General features: G+C 43.0%; 1 protein-coding gene across 2 annotated transcripts in view; it reads left to right on the top strand.

Annotated features, from left to right (window-relative positions):
- The window catches only part of NME7 (NME/NM23 family member 7), a 2,086,428-nt gene that overhangs the window by 1,336,888 nt on the left and 729,923 nt on the right, over positions 1-19,617 (top strand). For both annotated transcript variants that reach the window (XM_069636474.1, XM_069636473.1), the window contains one exon: positions 12,086-12,154. In XM_069636474.1, coding sequence (XP_069492575.1) covers positions 12,086-12,154 — 69 coding nt within the window. The remainder of the gene's footprint in view (positions 1-12,085; positions 12,155-19,617) is intronic.

Below are 19,617 nucleotides of genomic sequence, written 5' to 3'. Positions count from 1 at the left end.
TAAGCTACCCAAAATGCAGCTTCTAGCGACACCCCCCAACCAATTAATTGTTGCAACAAACCCATGAAATCCAGGCTGTGTGGGAGATAAGATTTTAACGCAGGGGTCCCCCCCCCGTAGATGTCACCCATGATGTCATTTTGTCAGTCTAGAAAAATGGATACCTCTACTTTGTGACCGCAAACGTATTTTGATGGCCGTGGGCCAACTGTCTCATGCAGGATATGACAGAATATAGGTTTTCGAGTTTGCCAATGAACGGCCATTTTGTTTTCTAACCATTGCTCATTGCTTTCTGTTCCTATTGCTTCGCAGTATATTTTCCGCTTACACTGCTCGACTGTAAAACATTGTTGTCTGTATGTAAAAAGGACAAGGCCGCAGGGCCGAGAGGATAATAAGAGTTTCGCTGAAACACAAACGTAGGCAGCGCCAGGAAGAATGCCCTGCTCCCTCCCGAATGTAGCCTTGAAGCAGAGCTGCAGGGCATTAATCATTTCACAGCTGCCAGCCAGTCTTGTTAGATGGTAGAATATGTTAGAATAATACAGCTAAAGTCTTGAATTATGCTCTTCTTACGGCCCCCCTTTGCTGAGCCCGCTAGAGCGTGTCGGCTCCCAGGACACGAATAGCACCTAATAGATAGCAAGGTCCGGAATGCAACTCTTCACCCCCGTATGAAGCTCGCTTCCAAGAACAGAAGCGCTGTGTTCTATTCAACAACTGAAAGATACCTTTGCACTCACAAATTGCAAATTGTTACTAGAATAGATGTTTGAAGGTGTCATAGTTGTCGGAGATGTCCATCATCACACCAAGTTCAAAGAAACCCAATAAAAGGGGGGTGTTAAACATGTCATAGCTGATTGTTTGATATGCATTTTGTATATATGTAACTGATGTACGTAATTCACTCTCTTGCGTCCCTCGAGGTCTAGAGATACACATCGCGGGGCGCGAGACCGAGTTGGCCAACTGAGACTTTTGCTTTGCAATAAACCCTAGCTTTGGGAATACAACCTTGTGTCTGGCGTATCTATCGTGTGTGGTGACTCGCCTTGTTTCCATAGACATCAGGGTCCCCTAGGGGCCCCTTTCAATATGGCGCCCGAATAGGGACCCTCCCCCACTTGTTCCATTGCATAACGTTGTAATTGAGTAAGGCGGAGAACGGCGAGGACGGGACGATCGAGCAGGGATCAAGAGGTGTTCGGGGCGCCCTGTATAAGTGATGAGAGACTCCTTTGCAGATCTGCACACATCTGATCCCTGATCGACGTGCCTGGCTAGAGAACAAGGAGGCGAGGGTCCCGAAACGAGGCGGAAGCCAAGAAACGCAGACACAACGTCCTTTGGTGTGTAAGTATACAGACGACTTGATTTATCAGGTGAGTCATTCCCCGATTCAAAGTAATCCTGATATTGGTTGAGAGTTGACTTTGCAAAATCAAACGCCCTAGGTAAGGTTGATTAACCTGGGGGAAGGTTGAAACATGCTTGGGGTATTGTCCACCTTAGCAGGGTTTTTCCGCTGTGGTAGACAATCTTTGGAAGATGGCCAAATTGTTCCACCTGGGGCAACGCCGGCGTATGAGATGTATGTGAAGCATGGAGTGGGTGCGATAATATTCTGTGAGACTTGGCATAGGCAAACCAGAAAGCAACAAGACCATCAGTGGCCGATTAATGGTAGTTTTGAGATAGCGAGGATAGACAACCTGGAAAGGGTGTTGATAAGAAAGAAAGTGCGTTCTGCAGCATTTGAGACTATTAAAGACTGGAGAAAGGAAGCAATGCTCTGATTTAAAAGCAGAGCGAAGCATGCGCGCAGGCATACATCGAAAGGTGAAGTAGCGGAAGAGAAAGAAGAGGAGGAGTGGACTGAGAGTCTAAGAAGGGCAGGTAGGCGAGACCAGTTGAATATAGAAAAGATATGTCCACAACGGGAATTACACATAGCAGATGAATTAATAGAAAATATATTGACCCATACAAAACAAGTCCCAAGATCAGAAGTAAGACCAGACACGTCAGTAGCTATTGCCCGTACCCCGCCCATAGCCCAAGCTCCCCCTACGGTAGCTCAAGCCCTCCCACAGCCACAGACCGCGAATGTAACACTTCCTATTAGCCAACCAGGCCCACAACAGACACTCCCTGTTCCCATTGTCCCATCCGCACCTCCAGCCTCAGACACAGACTCAGTACCGTCTGTTCCTCCTGGGGTTGAAATTGAAACCACGGGGCAAGAGGCGGGACTGACCAATGGGGATGCACGAGGGTAGCGCAATCAGCAAAGAAAGGAAGGTGGAATTGCAGCAACAGGCAGAGATGTATATAGACGGGAATGATGGGACAGCAACATTGGCTTCGATGTATGACTTCCGAAGGAGCAACGAGAGACAGGTAGTGTTGGAATGCATGGGTGAATATTTGGTGGAGAAATGGAAACAGTTAATTGGGAAATTACCACCGCAGCGATTGTTAGATTTGAATGCATTAGCACGCTGTAGGGAGAGGGATGAAGAAGTGAGAGAACATGTATATGGACTTTTTGAACTTAAAGATGAATTAGATAATGATTATGCCGAAATGTTTGCTACACCTGGGTACAGGAGTAGGGATATCGGGAGAAATAGGAAGGAAACTGTAGAGCCATATATACAATGACGACATTCAATGTCGTCAGTGCAAAGGGGCGACAAATTAAAAGTATGTATACGAGAAGCGTTTAGATGGATGTCGGATCCCACTATTCCCACAATGGAGATACACAAGATTTTTTATGAATATTCCATGCCCATGAAAAGAAAAGCACTACAGTCGATGGCTGAACATTTATTAGACAAAGATATAAAAAACGATAAGGCCAGCCCACCCGAAATAATGGCAGTATATAGAAGAGCACTAGAGCGAGGGTCAGGAGAAACAGCCCTATCGTTGGATCTGGGAATATTGTTACATCTAAGAGAAGGGGGGGCAGGTAAGTGGGGCATTTCCTATGAGAGAGGTCCCACCTACCTTTGTGCCCAAAGTGGAGGTTCCCGCAGTGGGCAATGTAGCGGCGCAGGTAACACCAGCCCATTACACTGCCCAATATGTGCATGTCCCCTTTTCCAGACAGGAGGTGAACAACATAAAGCAGATGATTCCTGATATAAGAAAGAATCCTGCAGGATTTACAAGGAAGTAGAGTCCTGCCTACAATCATCCGTGCTTACCATGGGTGATATAGTCCTAATATTCCCGGTGATCCTGCCAGCAGACATATGGAAACAAATAAGGAAGGTAGATGACACAACGGCCTTTGGCACCACATGGGTGGACTTGATAATAGAAGACAGGAATAAAGCGGTTGGAGGGACACCAGGAGCGAACCTTAGGGTGGTATGTACAGCCACTACCATTAAGTTCTGCATGTAGTGCATCTTCAGGTGCAATGTTCTATGGGAAATGGAATGAGACTAGTACGGGTCAATTAGACAGAGCCAACATGAATGAGTTTGAGGAGATAATAATGAAGCCTGTGGGTTGTTCCATTTTCCATAAAGCACAAGTAATAGCCCCAGAGCCCACGAGGAAAAATACACGAAAGATAACGCGACAAAATAGACGAGATAGATTGTCCCCACCAGAAAAAACATCTGTAATGACGTTTCGTGTAAGAACAGAAGGGGACAAAGATGCAATTCCCCCATCTTACACAGTGAATTATAGCCCAAGAACTGACCCTTTTTGTCTAAAAAAGAAAGGCTCTTTTTCAGTCGGAACATATACTGGATGCATGAATACAGTGGAATTAAAATGGGAAATAGAACCAGTATATGTAGGTGATCCAGTTTATTTTATATGTGGAGAGAAAGCATATCCTTGGTTGCCCAGAAACTGGGGTGGTACATGTTACCTAGGTCTACTGTTCCCAGGAGTATTCCTCTTAGAAACAGCAGCCATGGCCAGATTATCCAGAACTAGAGTCAAAAGGACTGACTAGGGTGTTTTAATAGCAACTGATGTAGCAAAATCATTCATTCCATTCTTAGGGCAGATAGTGAACTCTTATAATATAAGGCAACTGTCCAGAATCCTAAAAAATACAATAAACACAACAACAGATATACTATTTAACATGACGTTGGAAGAAAGAGGAATCAGGTTAATGACGCTGCAAAATAGAATGGCTCTCGATGTGATCCTGGTTGATCGTGGGGGAATTTGCAAAATAGTCGGATCAGCGTGTTGCGTTTATGTCGATGACTATTCCCCCGCGATCTTTGAAGCAATAAAGAAAATGCATGTCCTAAACTCTGAACTCCCTACTGAAGAAGGAAGCTGGAGAATAGGATCTTGGTTTTGGGGAATATTACGTTCCTGGGGATGGAAGTTGATCTCAATATTAGTAGTGGTGTTTGGAATATTCCTAACGTGCTGTTGTTGTATACATTGTCTACCCATAGTTTGCGCTGAGGTAACTGAGGGATGTACGGAAGGATGTATGCATATGATGACAAAGAAAAAACAACCTTCTGGTCGAACTGACCAAGACCCAAATGAGATGAGAGCAGTAAAAGAGTTGATGGCAATAGATATTGATGAAGACGATGATGTTTACGATAGCATGCAAAATTCAGACATAAGTACTTCAGACTCATTATCACTAGAGGAGGTTTCAATAAATAGATGAGACATTTGGCATACGGCCAAAGGAGGGTTTGTCAGTCTAGAAAAATGGATACCTCTACTTTGTGACCGCAAACGTATTTTGGTGGCCGTGGGCCAACCGTCTCATGCACGAAATTACAGAATATAGGTTTTCGAGTTTGCTAATGAACAGCCATTTTGATGTAACACGAATCGCCATTTTGTTTTCTAACCATTGCTCATTGCTTTCTGTTCCTATTGCTTCGCAGTATATTTTCCGCTTACACTGCTCGACTGTAAAACATTGTTGTCTGTATGTAAAAAGGACAAGGCCACAGGGCCGAGAGGATAACAAGAGTTCGTTGAAACACAAAAGTAGGCAGCGCCAGGAAGAATGCCCGGCTCCCTCCCGAATGTAGCCTTGAAGCAGAGCTGCAGGGCATTTAATCATTTCACAGCTGCCAGCCAGTCTTGTTAGATGGTAGAATATGTTTGAATAATACAGCTAAAGGCTTGAATTATGCTTTTCTAATGGCCCCCCTTTGCTGAGCCCGCTAAGAGCATGTCGGCTCCTAGGACACGAATAGCACCTAATAGATAGCAAGGTCCGGAATGCAACTCTTCCCCCCCCCCCGTATGAAGCTCGCTTCCAAGAACAGAAGCGCTGTGTTCTATTCAACAACTGAAAGATGCCTTCGCACTAACAAATTGCAAATTGTTACTAGAATAGATGTTTGAAGGTGTCATAGTTGTCGTAGATGTCCATCATCACACCAAGTTCAAAGAAACCCAATAAAAGGGGGGTGTTAAACATGTTATAGCTGATTGTTTGATATGCATTTTGTATATATGTAACTGATGTACGTAATTCACTCTCTTGCGTCCCTCGAGGTCTAGAGATAAACGTCGCAGGGTGTGAGACCGAGTTGGCCGACTGAGATTTTTGCTTTGCAATAAACCCTAGCTTTGGGAATACAACCTCATGTCTGGCGTATCTATCGTGTGTGGTGACTCGCCTTGTTTCCATAGACGTTAGGGTCCCCTAGGGGCCTCTTTCAATTTATAGTCTCATTGTGGATCCCTGCTGTAATATCATGCATGGGCTAGGTAATGGGGGACGGGGCACCAAGTTAAGATTGTCATCCCCTCCCACATCCGCCGTGTTTGATGGTTTTGGTGCGATGAATTCATCATCTTAACTGTCTTAACTAGTTTTTCGGATCTATGTCAATACCATGAACAAAAGATCTACCTTTTAGGTTCCAGGCTGAGTAGGCCACACCCGCAGCTTCTGTCTTTTTCTGTTCCCTGTTCATTTCCGCGGGGTCCCCCACACCCCATATCTCTGCCCTTCCCCCTCTCACTTACCTGATGCAGGAGCTGGCTGCCTGCTTTTGCGCTCTGCAAGCCCTAAACCCGGAAGCCTGACACACAGCATGTTGGGCTTCTGTGTGTGACCTTTTGAGCCTCTGCCTTTAAGCTTCACAGTTTTTCCGCAAGCTAGTTTTTCACTCCATTTCAAGGGTTTGGTTATGCAATATCTTATCCAGGGCCTGTCGACTGTGGCCAGTGGCCACCACGTTTTTGGTTGTGGCCTCTGTCTGCTTTGCAACATTGTGGATAAAAGACACTGGCTCAATGGCAATGGTCTTTGGCCGTGGCTTCTCTACCCCTCACTCGTAAATAACCTAATCACACCACCCATACACACTGCCCACGTTGCATCAATTTGTCCAGGATATGGCCCATATGCCCGTCACTAGTAAATAACCAGATCCCTACGGCCACGGTCTTCAGCCATGACCTATATCCTTGTTGCGACAATTAGGCTAAACGACCATTGTAGGTGGCACATACCCCACCCTCCCCCCTTTTTTATTTCTGTATTAGTTTTCTCCTGCATATGCCCCTCCAGTTGCATGCCACCATAATTTAAATCGTATTTATTTATTTGCATTTGTAAAGCGTACAACTGCCCTCTGGCATCGCGGCACTGTTAAGAAAGCTTGATTGGTTACATAAGTGCATAAAGTCAGAATAGGTGGCATATGACATGAGGACTAACCCCATCTTGAGGGTGGCAACAACAGGCAGTGCAAAAAGTCTGTATAGGTGGCAGCACATGAAGGCCAGCCTATAGTTGCAGGGGGCAACAGCATATAAAGCATAATGTCAGAAAAAAGGTGGCATTAAGATGAGGGACATTTTCTGACTACGCTTTTCAATGTTTTCACAGAAATCCGGCATTCGTGCAGAAAGCCGAATATGATCTGACTGGAAACGGGCTTTCCAACTGTCCCAAAAGTGGCCACATAACTATTTGGTGATCTTTCCCTCTCCCCATCCCTACCTTCACGTGAAACCACCCCCTGCCTTAAATTTAATTTTGAGCTCCTTTCTTTTTTCCTGCCTCCTGCGGGATTACTGGGGGAATCTCTCACATTTAACCAAAAAAAAAGGCTTTTAAATTTTTGAAAAGTCTTGATGCTGCAATTCGCCAAAGGGGATATATAAAATCTTTCTGGGACCGCTGGTCAATCCCTTCTCCATCAAATGTTTTACAAACTACTGGATGGATTTACACCAAACCAGGAAAAGGAATATGACAACTCTATGTGCCCAACTTGTTTCTTAATAAACAATAATCCGTCCAGCAGTTTTTGCGGTGCACATTTTCAATGGAAGATGCTTATTCTCTATGGGAAAATAAATGGGAGTAGGACTAAAACACCTTTTTGTTGCTTAATGAGATATGTATGCAGGTGTTAAACCAATGGATTCCTTTATGCACATCTGCCATATTGGGTTGTCTGTACACTAATTTGACTGTTTGCAGGGCTGACTGTGCATGCTTAGGAATGCCTACTGGAATGCCTACTGGACTCTAGGGCTTCCTCCTGCAGATCTGCCTTTCTACAGGGCTTTCTGCAGGGCAGACTAATCAAGGATGCTTGCAAGTCATCATGGCTGTGGGAATGCCCCAATGTCGGCGGTGTGCAGGGACACCTGCAGGTTTGCCTCGAAGTAAAGCTAGCTGTGCATCAGGGCTACCCAAGGGGGTGACCTTTGTCCAGGGTTACCTTTATGTAGGGTTGTCTGCTGGGCTGCCTGTGTACAGGAATGCCTGCAGCATTGACTGTGCGCAATGTTTTATGTGTTCATGGTGGTTTGATCACAATCCATCTCTGAGTGCAGAACTACATGGAGACAGATGTGCTTGAATGACTGCCTATGTGATGCCCATGTGATGTACCGTCTTTGTGCATTGCTATTGGTCTGCAAGCCTGTCTGTGTAACTTTGTCTGCTCTTCTTCAGGGCCACCTGTGTATAGCCTAGCAGTGCACACATCGGGCTGTATGACAAAATCAAATATTTTGGGTTGATTGTTGGGGCTGGAAGAACTATTAGGGCTAGGTGCCATCTCTTTGCGCCCTGATGCCTGCGGGTTTGCGCGTTATAAATAAAATAAATACAAATCACTCACTTCTTGACGTATGGTGAAGGGAAGGAAAATGGGGGGCGCCACAAATCATCAGCAGCCAAGGACTTGAGCCATTCTTCACCAAATGCCCCAGACATTAATAATTGCCTTGCACAGGTGGATGAATGGATGACAGCAAGCAGACTAAAGCTCAACCCTAACAGAACAGAACAGATTATCTGTAACCCTAACGGTTCTAACTCAACCACAATCCCTTGGCCTGATGAGATGGACCCATGCCCGAACTCGTCAACTGCAGTAAGGAATCTTGGAACAACATCCTCACTCTTAATCCACAGGTCAAAGCAATGATCAGAAGCTGTTTCTCCTAGCTGTGCATGCTACACCGCATCTTACCTTCGGTATTCACCCACAGGGTCATGGCCATAATTTGTCTAATACTAACCAAGCTACTCAGAATGAAGTGATATGAACATATAACTCAGACATTGCATATTCTCCACTGGCTACTGTGAGGCAGGCATGTTATCAAGAGATGACGCAGACAACAGAGGTGACAGTTTTGAAAACCATTCTAAAAATGGTCAGGATGGGTGTAATGGCCATCTTGCCCTATATCTATGGTGGGGATTGTCCTACCTAACAAAAATAAGGAACGTATATGTCCAGAAGTCCAACACAAAAGTCTGTCTGTGTCAAAACCTATGCTTGTCCTCACTTCTAGTACATAAATGTAGTGCAGTGATATTCTAACTCAAAATAGTGTCCAAATTAAAGTCTGGAGCAATCTCTAGCTCCTTTCCTCAAGTTCAGGATACAGTTCAAAGAAAACAATGTTCTCAAAAGGAGCTCAGGGTTCTTTTCCCCAAGCTGCAGGCACTGGCTTACCAAAACAAAGTTCCAAAAGAGTTTGGGTTACCTTCACCAAGTTTTAAGCCTGGAGTCACAACACAATGTTCCCAAGGTAATATTTCCTACAAGTTCAGTATTTCCTTTTCTAAGCTTATTGCCTTGTTTTACCAACAATCTTAGTGTTCCATATGAGCTTTGATTTCTCTTTACCCAAAGCTTTTTTTACTGCTTCCAGAATCAATATTTAGCTCTTTCTGGTTTCTAGATTGTTTGCACAGTTCCGTCTCATTTGTCAGGGCCCCCTGGTCTAGGCGCAGTAGACAGACCGCATGTTCCACCAACTACAGGTGGTGCAACAGTTGCCCTACATACCTCTAATTTAGGATTGCTGGGTTATTCAAAGTTGGAGGATTCAAATGCAGCTCTTTACTTTCAATTCTGTATCTTGCACACACTTCATTGCTCCCCTCGGCTGCTCATTTGCAGAAAACTCTTATCTCACCATTCAGGTTTTATCAGAGGCTTTGAAAAACGTGCTGCCTCCACGCAACCACTCTGATACAATGTTGCTTCTCTGCCTTTCAAATGCACACCAAATCTTTCATTAATTAGCGCTCACCAGTCGCGTAAACTGTTCACTCTCTGTTTTTAGTTCGCACATTCAGGATCTCACTGCCTGCCCGCCGAAATTCCTAGACTGTTGCTTCCAGTTAGGGATTGAGCACTACTTGGCCACAGCACAGGAACCGCCTATTTCCACGGCTCTCTGCTTTCGCTCTCCCCAGGTCTTTGGGGACACGGTTCCCTCGCAACGCTATGACACTCTGCCACACTGTGTCCTTCCCCAGCATCTTGGCTCTTCGTTCCCTTCCGTATTTCTCGTGGACTGTGCTGGCTTTTCTCCTCCTCTTTTCCACATGCTTCTCGCTCTTCCCAGGCTGCTTTCTGCTCTTCGTGGACTCCACCATTTATACACCTGTGAGTCCATAACAGGCTGCAGTTGTAAGGTCTCAGGCTCAATTGCCTGACCACAATTAGTCCAATTAACAGGACATGCCTGACCTTCAGCTCTATAGCCTTCATGCTCCCTCTTCTTCATCTCAGTACTTTAGTGGTGTCGCCTATAGGACATCCTCATTACTCTTTGGGTTAGTTTCTTCTTCTCAGTACTTAGTCTGACTTCAGGGGGAGAAGTTGGATATGGGCAGCAATATCCTATAAGAGCTGAGGCAGGGTAAGATGAATCACTATTAGGAAATGGGGGATACCATGTCTCGCCCTCTGGCCCCCTCTCTCCAATCCCTGAGGACTTTATCGCGATTGTAGGGATGCCCACATCTTGATTTTCCCAAATAGTCTCACAACGGAGGGAGCAGAGTACTACAACATGGCACAATACTATCGGCTTTTGGTGAGGAAAATTAAGTATTATACAATATGCAGGCCCCCAAAATAATCCATATTTGTATGTTTAGTCTCGTTTAAGCTAGTACCCGGAAAAAGAAGCGGAAATCTGCGATTCGGTTAAGTCACATAATGGAAACTACACTGAAGAAAACTGGTGTTCAGCCACAATCTCGGCCACTCACAGAAGATAGAAGCGCTTGAATAGCCAGTGTGTACGCGCCACACAAACTGCAAAGTAGAAACAGATATAATTGCAAACCGATTGTCAATAAGATGCAGCTGAGACTCGGACAGACACCCTGCACACTTGTGACATACTGATACATTCCATTCAGCCTCTTTAAGTTAGGAATAGTTTCTTAGCATACGGAGTGTCAGTGGCATTGTCAGTTTTTAGAACATAAATGCATCATAGAGAAATACAGCAGCTGTCACGATGTCCAGTAAAAAATACCATGCTTCCTCCCCGGTCCCCCCAGTGCCATTTGCCAATTTGTTTTAAAAAGGTGTGCTCTAAAATGCAGCATTTTAACCCATTATTTTTAAAATAATTCCTGCTGTTAAACGCCCCACCCTCCCCCCACTAAATTGATTCGGGCCCCCTCTCTACGCTTGGGCGCTATGGCATATCGAGGGAAATATTTATGCCCCTCCACTGGCCTTTGGGCTGTGCTGGGAGCAGGGTGGGCGAAGCCCCCGGGACTGTGATGGGAGTTATGGGATAGTGGTGGGAGCATGGTAGTGAGAGCCAATGGGCTGGTGGGAGCAGGCTGGGGACTGCCCCGCGTCTCTGGTGGGGTTGTGGAGAGCCCAGGTACTAGGCTCGGAGTGAGATGAAGGAGTCCAGAGACTGTGATAGGAGATGGTGGGGTAGCCCAAGGACTATACTGGGAGTAGGGTGCAGTGACGGTGCACGATAGTTTATTGCCATTTGGTCTTACTGTCCATTTGGCCTTTTTAGGGGGGTCTCGGCCTGCCCACATTTTGCTCAGGGGGACCCAGGACAAAAATGTTTGAAGACCACTGGTCTAAATTATGATGTAAATGAGAGAAAGAAAGAATGCAAAATGTTTTATGTTCTCATGACTTGGCCATACACCATGAAGTGCAACCATAGCTCACCACCCCGCAAGCAGTGCTCCCTCAAAACCCTAAATTGGGCAGCAGGTGGGGCCCTCGCCCCAAACATTTGACCTGGATGTTTGATAGCTTTTACCTCCCGTTTTTGAATTGAGGTAAATGTAGGGAGTATTCATTTGGGAGCAGTACTACTACAAACCATGCAGCATTTACTGCATATGATATTTTCCACTTGCAGAATGTTTTTTATTTACCCTATGTGATGAGTAGTGCTAAAACATGGTTTACCAATACCGCTTTATTCTCAATGAGGCCGTGAGCGACTTCCTTTTGCCTACTCACATCATGCTAACTCCAGATCAGCTGGGACGTTTCAAATACAAATGCATCTTCTTCCCCTTTGTATTAGTTTACTTTTGTGAAATATTCAGTGATGAAACGTCACGTAGAGGGGCCCTTTTTTACACACAAATTCTATATCTTACTTTAACGGTTTTACCAGAGGTATAAGCAAAGTAAATCAGAATGCACTATAGCTTTTCTTTTGGCATGCATAGTTTGCTGCTTGCAAAATCTAATTTTGAGCAAATAAATGTTAATTGCTTGTCATTTTTCTTTATTTATAGTATTAATTGCTCTGTCATTTCATTGTGTTTTTTCTTTAGTTCAAGATCGAAATTGCAAATGCAGAAGAGTTTTATGAAGTCTATAAAGGAGTCGTTGCGGAATACAGTGTAAGTAAAACAATGGTTATGCATTATGAAGTCGATTGTGATTCGGAATATTCACATCCAATTTATGTTCAGGATTTATTTTAATTTATAAAAATTCGAGAAGCGAGTTTTGTTATGTAGTTTTAGAAAGTCACATAATCCAATACACGTTTGAATAATTTGTTTCGATTTATTCACAACATCTTTAAAAATTACACTGATGCTGTTGGTATGTCCTGATTGAGTGAGCACATAAGACAACTAGCTGTGCTACATTGAACTTAAATTTATAAACAAACACGCATATGGTCTTGCTCATGATCTCTAAGTTAGCAATATCTTGCAAGGTTCAGTAACGGAACGGTTTGTACATTAAGGAATGTCTCTAATACATGTAAAGCAGGGGGACTGGCAAAGGCTTTTTTTACTTGCCCCAGAAGTGAAAGGGAGTGTGGCAACGCTTAACTGTAACACATGCCCACATAAACCGTGGCCAGAGGTGCCCCAGTTTGTGACCATTTCAGTGAACTGGAGAGTGAAGAAAGGCAGTCAAGAACAAGCATTGACAGTGCCAGTAGATCTGTCTTTGCAAATGTAGAGGATGTGGGAGGGTGTAACCTAACAACCATATCCTCCATTTGCAAAAACAAACCATTTGGCTTTGCTTATACGGTCTCCTTTTAATGGAGATGTTGAGCTTCGGCGCAGTTTTGCAGGTCTCCATCTTTAACTTCAGAAGTGTAATGAGATGTATCTAAGGTTGGTATATTTAATGTTTTGGTTGGTTCTTTATCAGGGAGAAATATCTCCAACCTAATACTCCTCAACACAGCAATACCACCCCACAATTCTGGACAATGAACAGTCTGTTTTAATTAGAATATTTAGTTTTAGTTTAAATAATAAATCAAGGAAATGCAGTTGGTCTCCGAACTTGGAATACCGGGGAAGTCCACTTTGAAATTCTGCAAATAATTTGGGATTGCAATCAAAATGAAAACACTGCAGCCTCCCTACTTTAGCCTCACTAACATTTTCAGTCAAGAGAAAACAGCCAGTCTATTTTGATCTTCACACAAACATCCATACATAGAAAAACAAATATGAATGACTATTCTAGGGTTCACATACTTTTCTTTGTAGACACACAACCTAACATTGATGGTTTCAGAAAAACGAAATCAAACTATCTACAGTATGGAATTATGTCCGTTTTAAACCCACCTCCCTGTTGATATCAAAAGGTGGAGCAGTTCTTAGGATAAGTTTGAAATGACATAATTGACTTAGTGCAAACCCTCAGCAAGTATTGGAATCGGAGAGCTATATTTGCTCCAACGTATTGTTCTCCAATCAATTCTTGAACTGTTTTAAACCTAAAATGTTGGACACCATCTATGACAAACTATGGGTCTATAGCGCAGGCATTTGATTTCATCTTGTATCATGTTGGATTGGTTGAAAACAATTTTAAAGGTTTGTTTTTTTCAGGAGTTTCTGTTGCTTTTGGAATGTTGAGACAGCAGACCCTAACTCTCTATTTTCAAAGAATCATGTTCACCCTCACAACAACCCAGTTTCATGTCTTCATTAAGGAATAGCGGAGCGGGGCTAGGAGCGGGCTGTTTCCGTTGATCCATTGTGTGGTGTGCCAACTGCAGAGGTGTTTATTGGGGGTTGACTGCAGACAACATAATCCTTTGAACCCTCTTGCACCCACTATTTTCTAAACGTCACCAGTCCCTTTGTGAAGCCCTGCCTTTTTAGTGGGGGCGGGGGAGTTGACTCCGGCCTTTTGAACGCCCTTTTTACCCACACCACTAATACACTATGGAGGGAAAAAAGGCGGGGCAGCTACAGGAGTCACTTCTGGGTCGAAAGCCCAGAAAAACAGGAAATAGACAAGTGGTGTCCCCTCAACCGTCACTAACAAGCTTTTTGAAACAAGCTACAGGCAGAATAAATGAATGGATATTGGAGAAGGAACGAACGCTCTCTGCCACACACACCGCGTTATTGCCTACACTCTTAGTTAAGGACATAGTGTGTGAACTGTCTCATTTTGTGGGTGATTTGACATTGGGACAAACCGATTTATTGAGTTGCTTGCAAAATTGCCTGCCTAATCCCCTTGAAACACCCAGCAGTCCCCCAAGCAGCTCTCTAAGGGGACCCAGTAAATCACTTCAGCTCTCACGGCAAGATGCTCCTCGCCTCTCTTCTATCACTGCAGGTACTCTATTTAAGGTAACCCCACCGGCATCAATAGCATCGGTACTGCCAAAATCCAAGGAGGCCCCTCGCAAATCAAATAATGCCTTCTCAGCTTTATCCATTGACTCTTTGTTTGCTCTTTTGAAGAAGACACACTGTGCCACAATAATTTTATCAGATAAATCTCAATCTGTCATGGATTCCATTATAAACTTTAAAATAAATATTTTTAATACTCTTGGCATATTGGATGACCTAGTCTGGACAATGAAAACGGATCTCAATAATTTGGTTCCATGTGATGTAGCAAAAATTGTTATAACGAAAACTTTATCAATGAAACATTTTAACCAAAAAAATCAATTTTCTTATTTCTTTTATTTGGGTGGTCTCCGCCAAGCCCTCTGTTTCCCCTATGTTTGTAACCCCACCCCCAAATCCTTCACCATCCATTTTTACCCCGTGCCCCACCCCATATACATTTTTATAAAGAAATGTGTAGTTTTTTTCCTTAATAATGTTTCGTTATAAAATGCATTCATTATTACATTTTTGGTAAAGTCACTGTATACCAATAATATATCCATATAAACTAGTGGGCCTTAAAGCTACTAACTCCTTGGGAGATGGAGGATGCCAAAATATTATCTAGTAACAAGTCAAATGTCTCCTATGTCTGGATGTGAAGTTATTTCACAGCGTCTCAACTAGTCGCTGTACCTGCAGATGTTCACTGTATGTTGACAGCCTACACAACCTGCAAAAAACAGTCGGGGACCTAGTGTGAGGTTCCACTGACCAGATTCTGTCTCTACCACCTCACGCTCTCCCGTTAGTGGGCGTCATTACCGAAGTGCCCCTCCTGACTAGGGAAAGAACCTGTTCTTCAATAAATACGCACTAGATCAATATGAACCTACAAGCACCAGCGGTAAATCCTCAACATATTAGAATGGCGGTTGGGGAATACCAATAAAACCCTGCAAGGAGATTGTTTTGTACTTTCTGAAACACAAAGATTACAGGTTTTTATTATTAATTCAAACCTTGGCTACAAGAATGTCATTTATGTTCCAAGATGTTTGCCTTTATCTTGTTTTTGTCGTCCAGCCCAAAACATTTCAGCCAAAAATACACACCAGAAATATTATGACGAGTGGTAAGGTTACACCACTCTTAAGACCAACTCTGGTGGAACAAGTACCCCATCCGAGAAACCTATTAGTCTGATCTAACAGGAGGCTCTGAAGACTTGCGCTGACAGAATGCGCACTTCACTTTTGGATTCACATGCAATACCTCTAAGGAATCGTTTTGACTCCCTATCTGACTTAAATGACATTGATTGACCACCCAGATACAGGATACCCGAAATACTAATAATGTATTACTCCACACCCCCCCTCTAAACCCATTCATGCCTTTTATGGCTAGGGCAGCGGAGATACGCTTCTTAGAGAAAGCGGTTATCCCTGAGCAGTCTAACATTCAACTTTTGATCTCACCTGGTTCTGGACGATTGTCCCATCAGAGAAGCCTTCAAGAAGAAGAAAACCCCCATACTGTCATCTTCTGGAACATTGCTGGGGGAAAGAAGCTGGAATGCCCAAATACAAGGAAATTTCTCAAGCAAGTTGATATTATTTTTCTCCAAGAGACATGGCTTGCTGAGAACCTGATCTTTGATGGCTTTTCTTCATATCAATTTTTGGTGCATAAAAACACGTGGGGTGTTTTGGGGGCATGGCAATTCTAACAAAGACAAAATATGTATGTCAGTCTATAATTCTAGACACCGCAATCACATTTGTGCAGATACTGAAACTCAATATGGTTCGTCAAAATGATATTTGGTTAGTTCATTTTTATAATAGTCTGCATAAACGCCATATGAATTGCTGTCTTTCAGTATTTAATACAACAGCAGATACTTTGCTAACTGGGTTGGAAGCAACTATTGTGATACGGATTGTAGGTGGAGATTTTAATTTAAGAATTGGTAACAGCCCACCTACAAATCTCTTCGATGATCGGATTGCGGGTATCCTTGAACTAACTAAGGATGGACCCGCAAAGGTGTTCAGAAGGGCTGCTCTTGTGGTCATGATGATTGTATAACTGGGGTGTACACTCCATTAATGGGCGTGTACAAAATGATTGACCGGGGAAATTCATATTCAGGGCAACACAATTGCAGTCCTGTATCAATTTCATCTTTTTTCCTGTCAAGTTTTGTGGATTTCTTGGGGATTTTTACATTGATGAAACTTTCCTTAGGGACCATCACCTGCTGGTGCTAAAACTGGGCTGGGGCAAAACATTAAATGATATGACTAACACTTTTTTTAACACGGCTGTCCCCTTCAAAAGTTTTAAGATGGGGGATGGTGAATCGGACGGTGATGCAGAAGAATATTATTTCTGGAAATTACATCTTTATTACCGTGTTGTTAGATGCTCCTGAAACTTCAGAGAGCGCTGTCGTTGTTTTTAATGCCTTATTACTGGACATGTCAGAAAATTCCTGTGGCAAGCTAAAATTAAAGGGAACTGTTCACCTATTGGCTGGTTCAACAGTGAATGTACTAAGGCTAAAGCCATGCTGCTTTCTCTACTAAAAAGCCTCTAACCCAGAGAACAGCGACAATAGAGACTAGAGCACATTATAAAAAACAATTAGCTAAGATGAAGAGGGAACGGGACAAAAATGCTCGGCGAATCAAAAATATTTTGTGAATTTGTGACTTTGGCCCGCATTATGTTTGTTAATCGGGTTTATATAGCGCTTTAATCCAAAGCGCTTTACAATATAACAACAAGGTATAATAATGAAAGAAGCATATTTACATTCATGGAACAAACCTGAGAGACAATATTTAGAACAATTTACTTAGATGGAGGAGGAGAGGGAAGGGTGACGAGGAAGGGAGAGGAGGTAGTCAAGGGAGAGAGGAACAATATTTCAAATATCTGATACAAATACTAGTGGGTGTGAGAAGGAAGGGGAAGGGAGGGTAGAAAGGGATAGGAGGAGGACAGGGAAGCTGGAGAGGAGAGATTGTAGGGAAGGAAAGTCAAGGGGGCGGGGCATTATAAACGAACTAGGACTGGTCTTGAAAGTATAGTTCCCGGTCAAGCCTGGGTTGACCATTTTCACAGTCTTTATGGGGAAAATGCTAAAATTGGTGTGTCGGATTTAGTTTTTCTTGCACTAACTTCATCCGACGAGTCAGCAGCATTGTCACAAATTGGCTGCCCATCTGTAGTATTTCTTGTTAAAGAGGTTCAGGAAGCTGTAAGAAAACAAAGGAATAATCGCTGTCCACGACCAGAGGGCATACCTGCTGATATTTTTAAAGCTGAGATTGATCTCTGGACCTCTATTTTATTCATTACATTTAATGCGATAGCACTTTCTGGACTTCAAAGCAGTGGGGCCTGGCTAGTGTTCAACCAATCTATAAAAAAAAAAAATCGAGTCCCCAATGTCTTACTGTCCTTTTTCACTTTCAGATACTTATTTTAAAATATTTGTTTGTGAACTGTTAAGTAAGATGGAAGAGTCGGTCGTATAGAATAATGTACTTGCTCCAATACAGTTGGGTTTCCGTGAATGCTTCGATGTATGTGAACAGTCCTTGAATCTTTACCTGGTGATGGCTAATTCATTGTATATCAAAAATGAAACCACCAATCTGGCCTTCATGGAGCTGATCACAGCCTTTGATAAAGTTAATGGCCACAAACTGTGGCATGTGCTCAGGTCTGTGGAGTGTCCAGTAGAAATATTGTCCTTATTGGAAGTCAAGAAGAAAAAGATAGACACCAGGCTACCCCTCCCTTAAACGTACAGGGGGGAACCTACTGACAGTTAAAATGTGTTTGGAATTTGTTACTACACATTAATTTATTCTGTTGTATTCAATATCGAAGTTAAGACACATGTCCATTTGTCTTTTTTCTGGTTAACAATAGTAACCATCTGTATCTTTTTATGTTTTTAACATGTTGTTTTTCCAATGAAACTTTGTTTTATCTTTTGAGTGTGATGTTCCTTAGCTAGTTCCAATAATTACTAGCTTTTGAATAGGTTCCCCCTGTATGTTTAAGGGAGGGGTAGCCTGGTGTCTATCTTTTTCCTCCTGATATTCACTTTGCCTTCTAGAACCACGCCCCCCTTTAACAAAAAAGAAGGCTATTGCCCTTATATTTTTCTGCTTATTGGAAGTCATTCATCAGAACACAAATGCATGTGTAAGAAGCGGTGCACACAGCCATTGTACCAACTCTTTTGTGATTACAACGTGGGTCAGGCAGGGCTGTGTGTTGGGCCCCTTATTGTTTAGCCTCTATGCCAATAGTGTATACTCAAGCCTTGTTGCAATAGGTGCTGACATACCAAAACTGGGGACCATGGTCCTGGTATATGCAGATCACAGTATTAATGGCCCGTACACCTCTCTCACTCCAAAGACTGATCACAGAATACACTCAGTTCATGAACCACTTAGACTTATGTGCCAATGCCAAAATGTCAGCAGTAATGGTTGCTACAGGACCAGACCATCACCCAGATTTCCAACAATGTTTAGTAACAAGTATAGAATTCCATTGGTAACAGACTTTGATTACCTGTGAGTACGGTTTTCTTTAACATTTTCTGCAACCCCACACATCAGAAAACAATATAGTCACTTTAAGCAGGCAGTACAGGGGCTTTGTTGATTCATTCGTATGTCTAATGTAAAACTGATAGACTTAATCACTAAAGTATACCAGAGCAAGGCCATAGCTGTTGCTAAGTACCGTTTGAGGCTTTGGGAAGGCCTGGAAAGGCCTATTTATTTTAAAAAGTGTGAACATGTATGTACAGTTATAGTCATATAACATAACCCCCCACTTGGGAAAATCCATTCAAACTTAGCACACACATTCAAAGTCGGGTCTATGATCTTTTTGCACATGTTTGTGCAGATTCGTCAAACGCCACCAAAGTTATAAACCATCTAAAAATGTTGAGACCACCCCTCTAATTTTCCACCCACTTGACAAAATCCCACCAAACTTTGCAAAAACTTTCAAAGTTGAGCTTAATATCTTTTCGCAAACTTGTACACAGATTTGTCAAACACCAAACATTTTGGCACCCCCCTCTAATTTTGCCCCCTCTTGGCGAAATGGCACCAAACTTCGTGAAACATTTAAGGTTGGGTCTAAAATTATATTGCAAAACTTCATGCAGTTTCATTGAATGGCACCCAGATTATAAG

Source organism: Ambystoma mexicanum, chromosome 7p (genome assembly GCF_040938575.1).
Source record: "Ambystoma mexicanum isolate Mex_15411 chromosome 7p, UKY_AmexF1_1, whole genome shotgun sequence".
NCBI classification, from domain to species: Eukaryota; Metazoa; Chordata; class Amphibia; order Caudata; family Ambystomatidae; genus Ambystoma; species Ambystoma mexicanum.
This window is presented reverse-complemented; position numbering and strand designations above follow the sequence as displayed.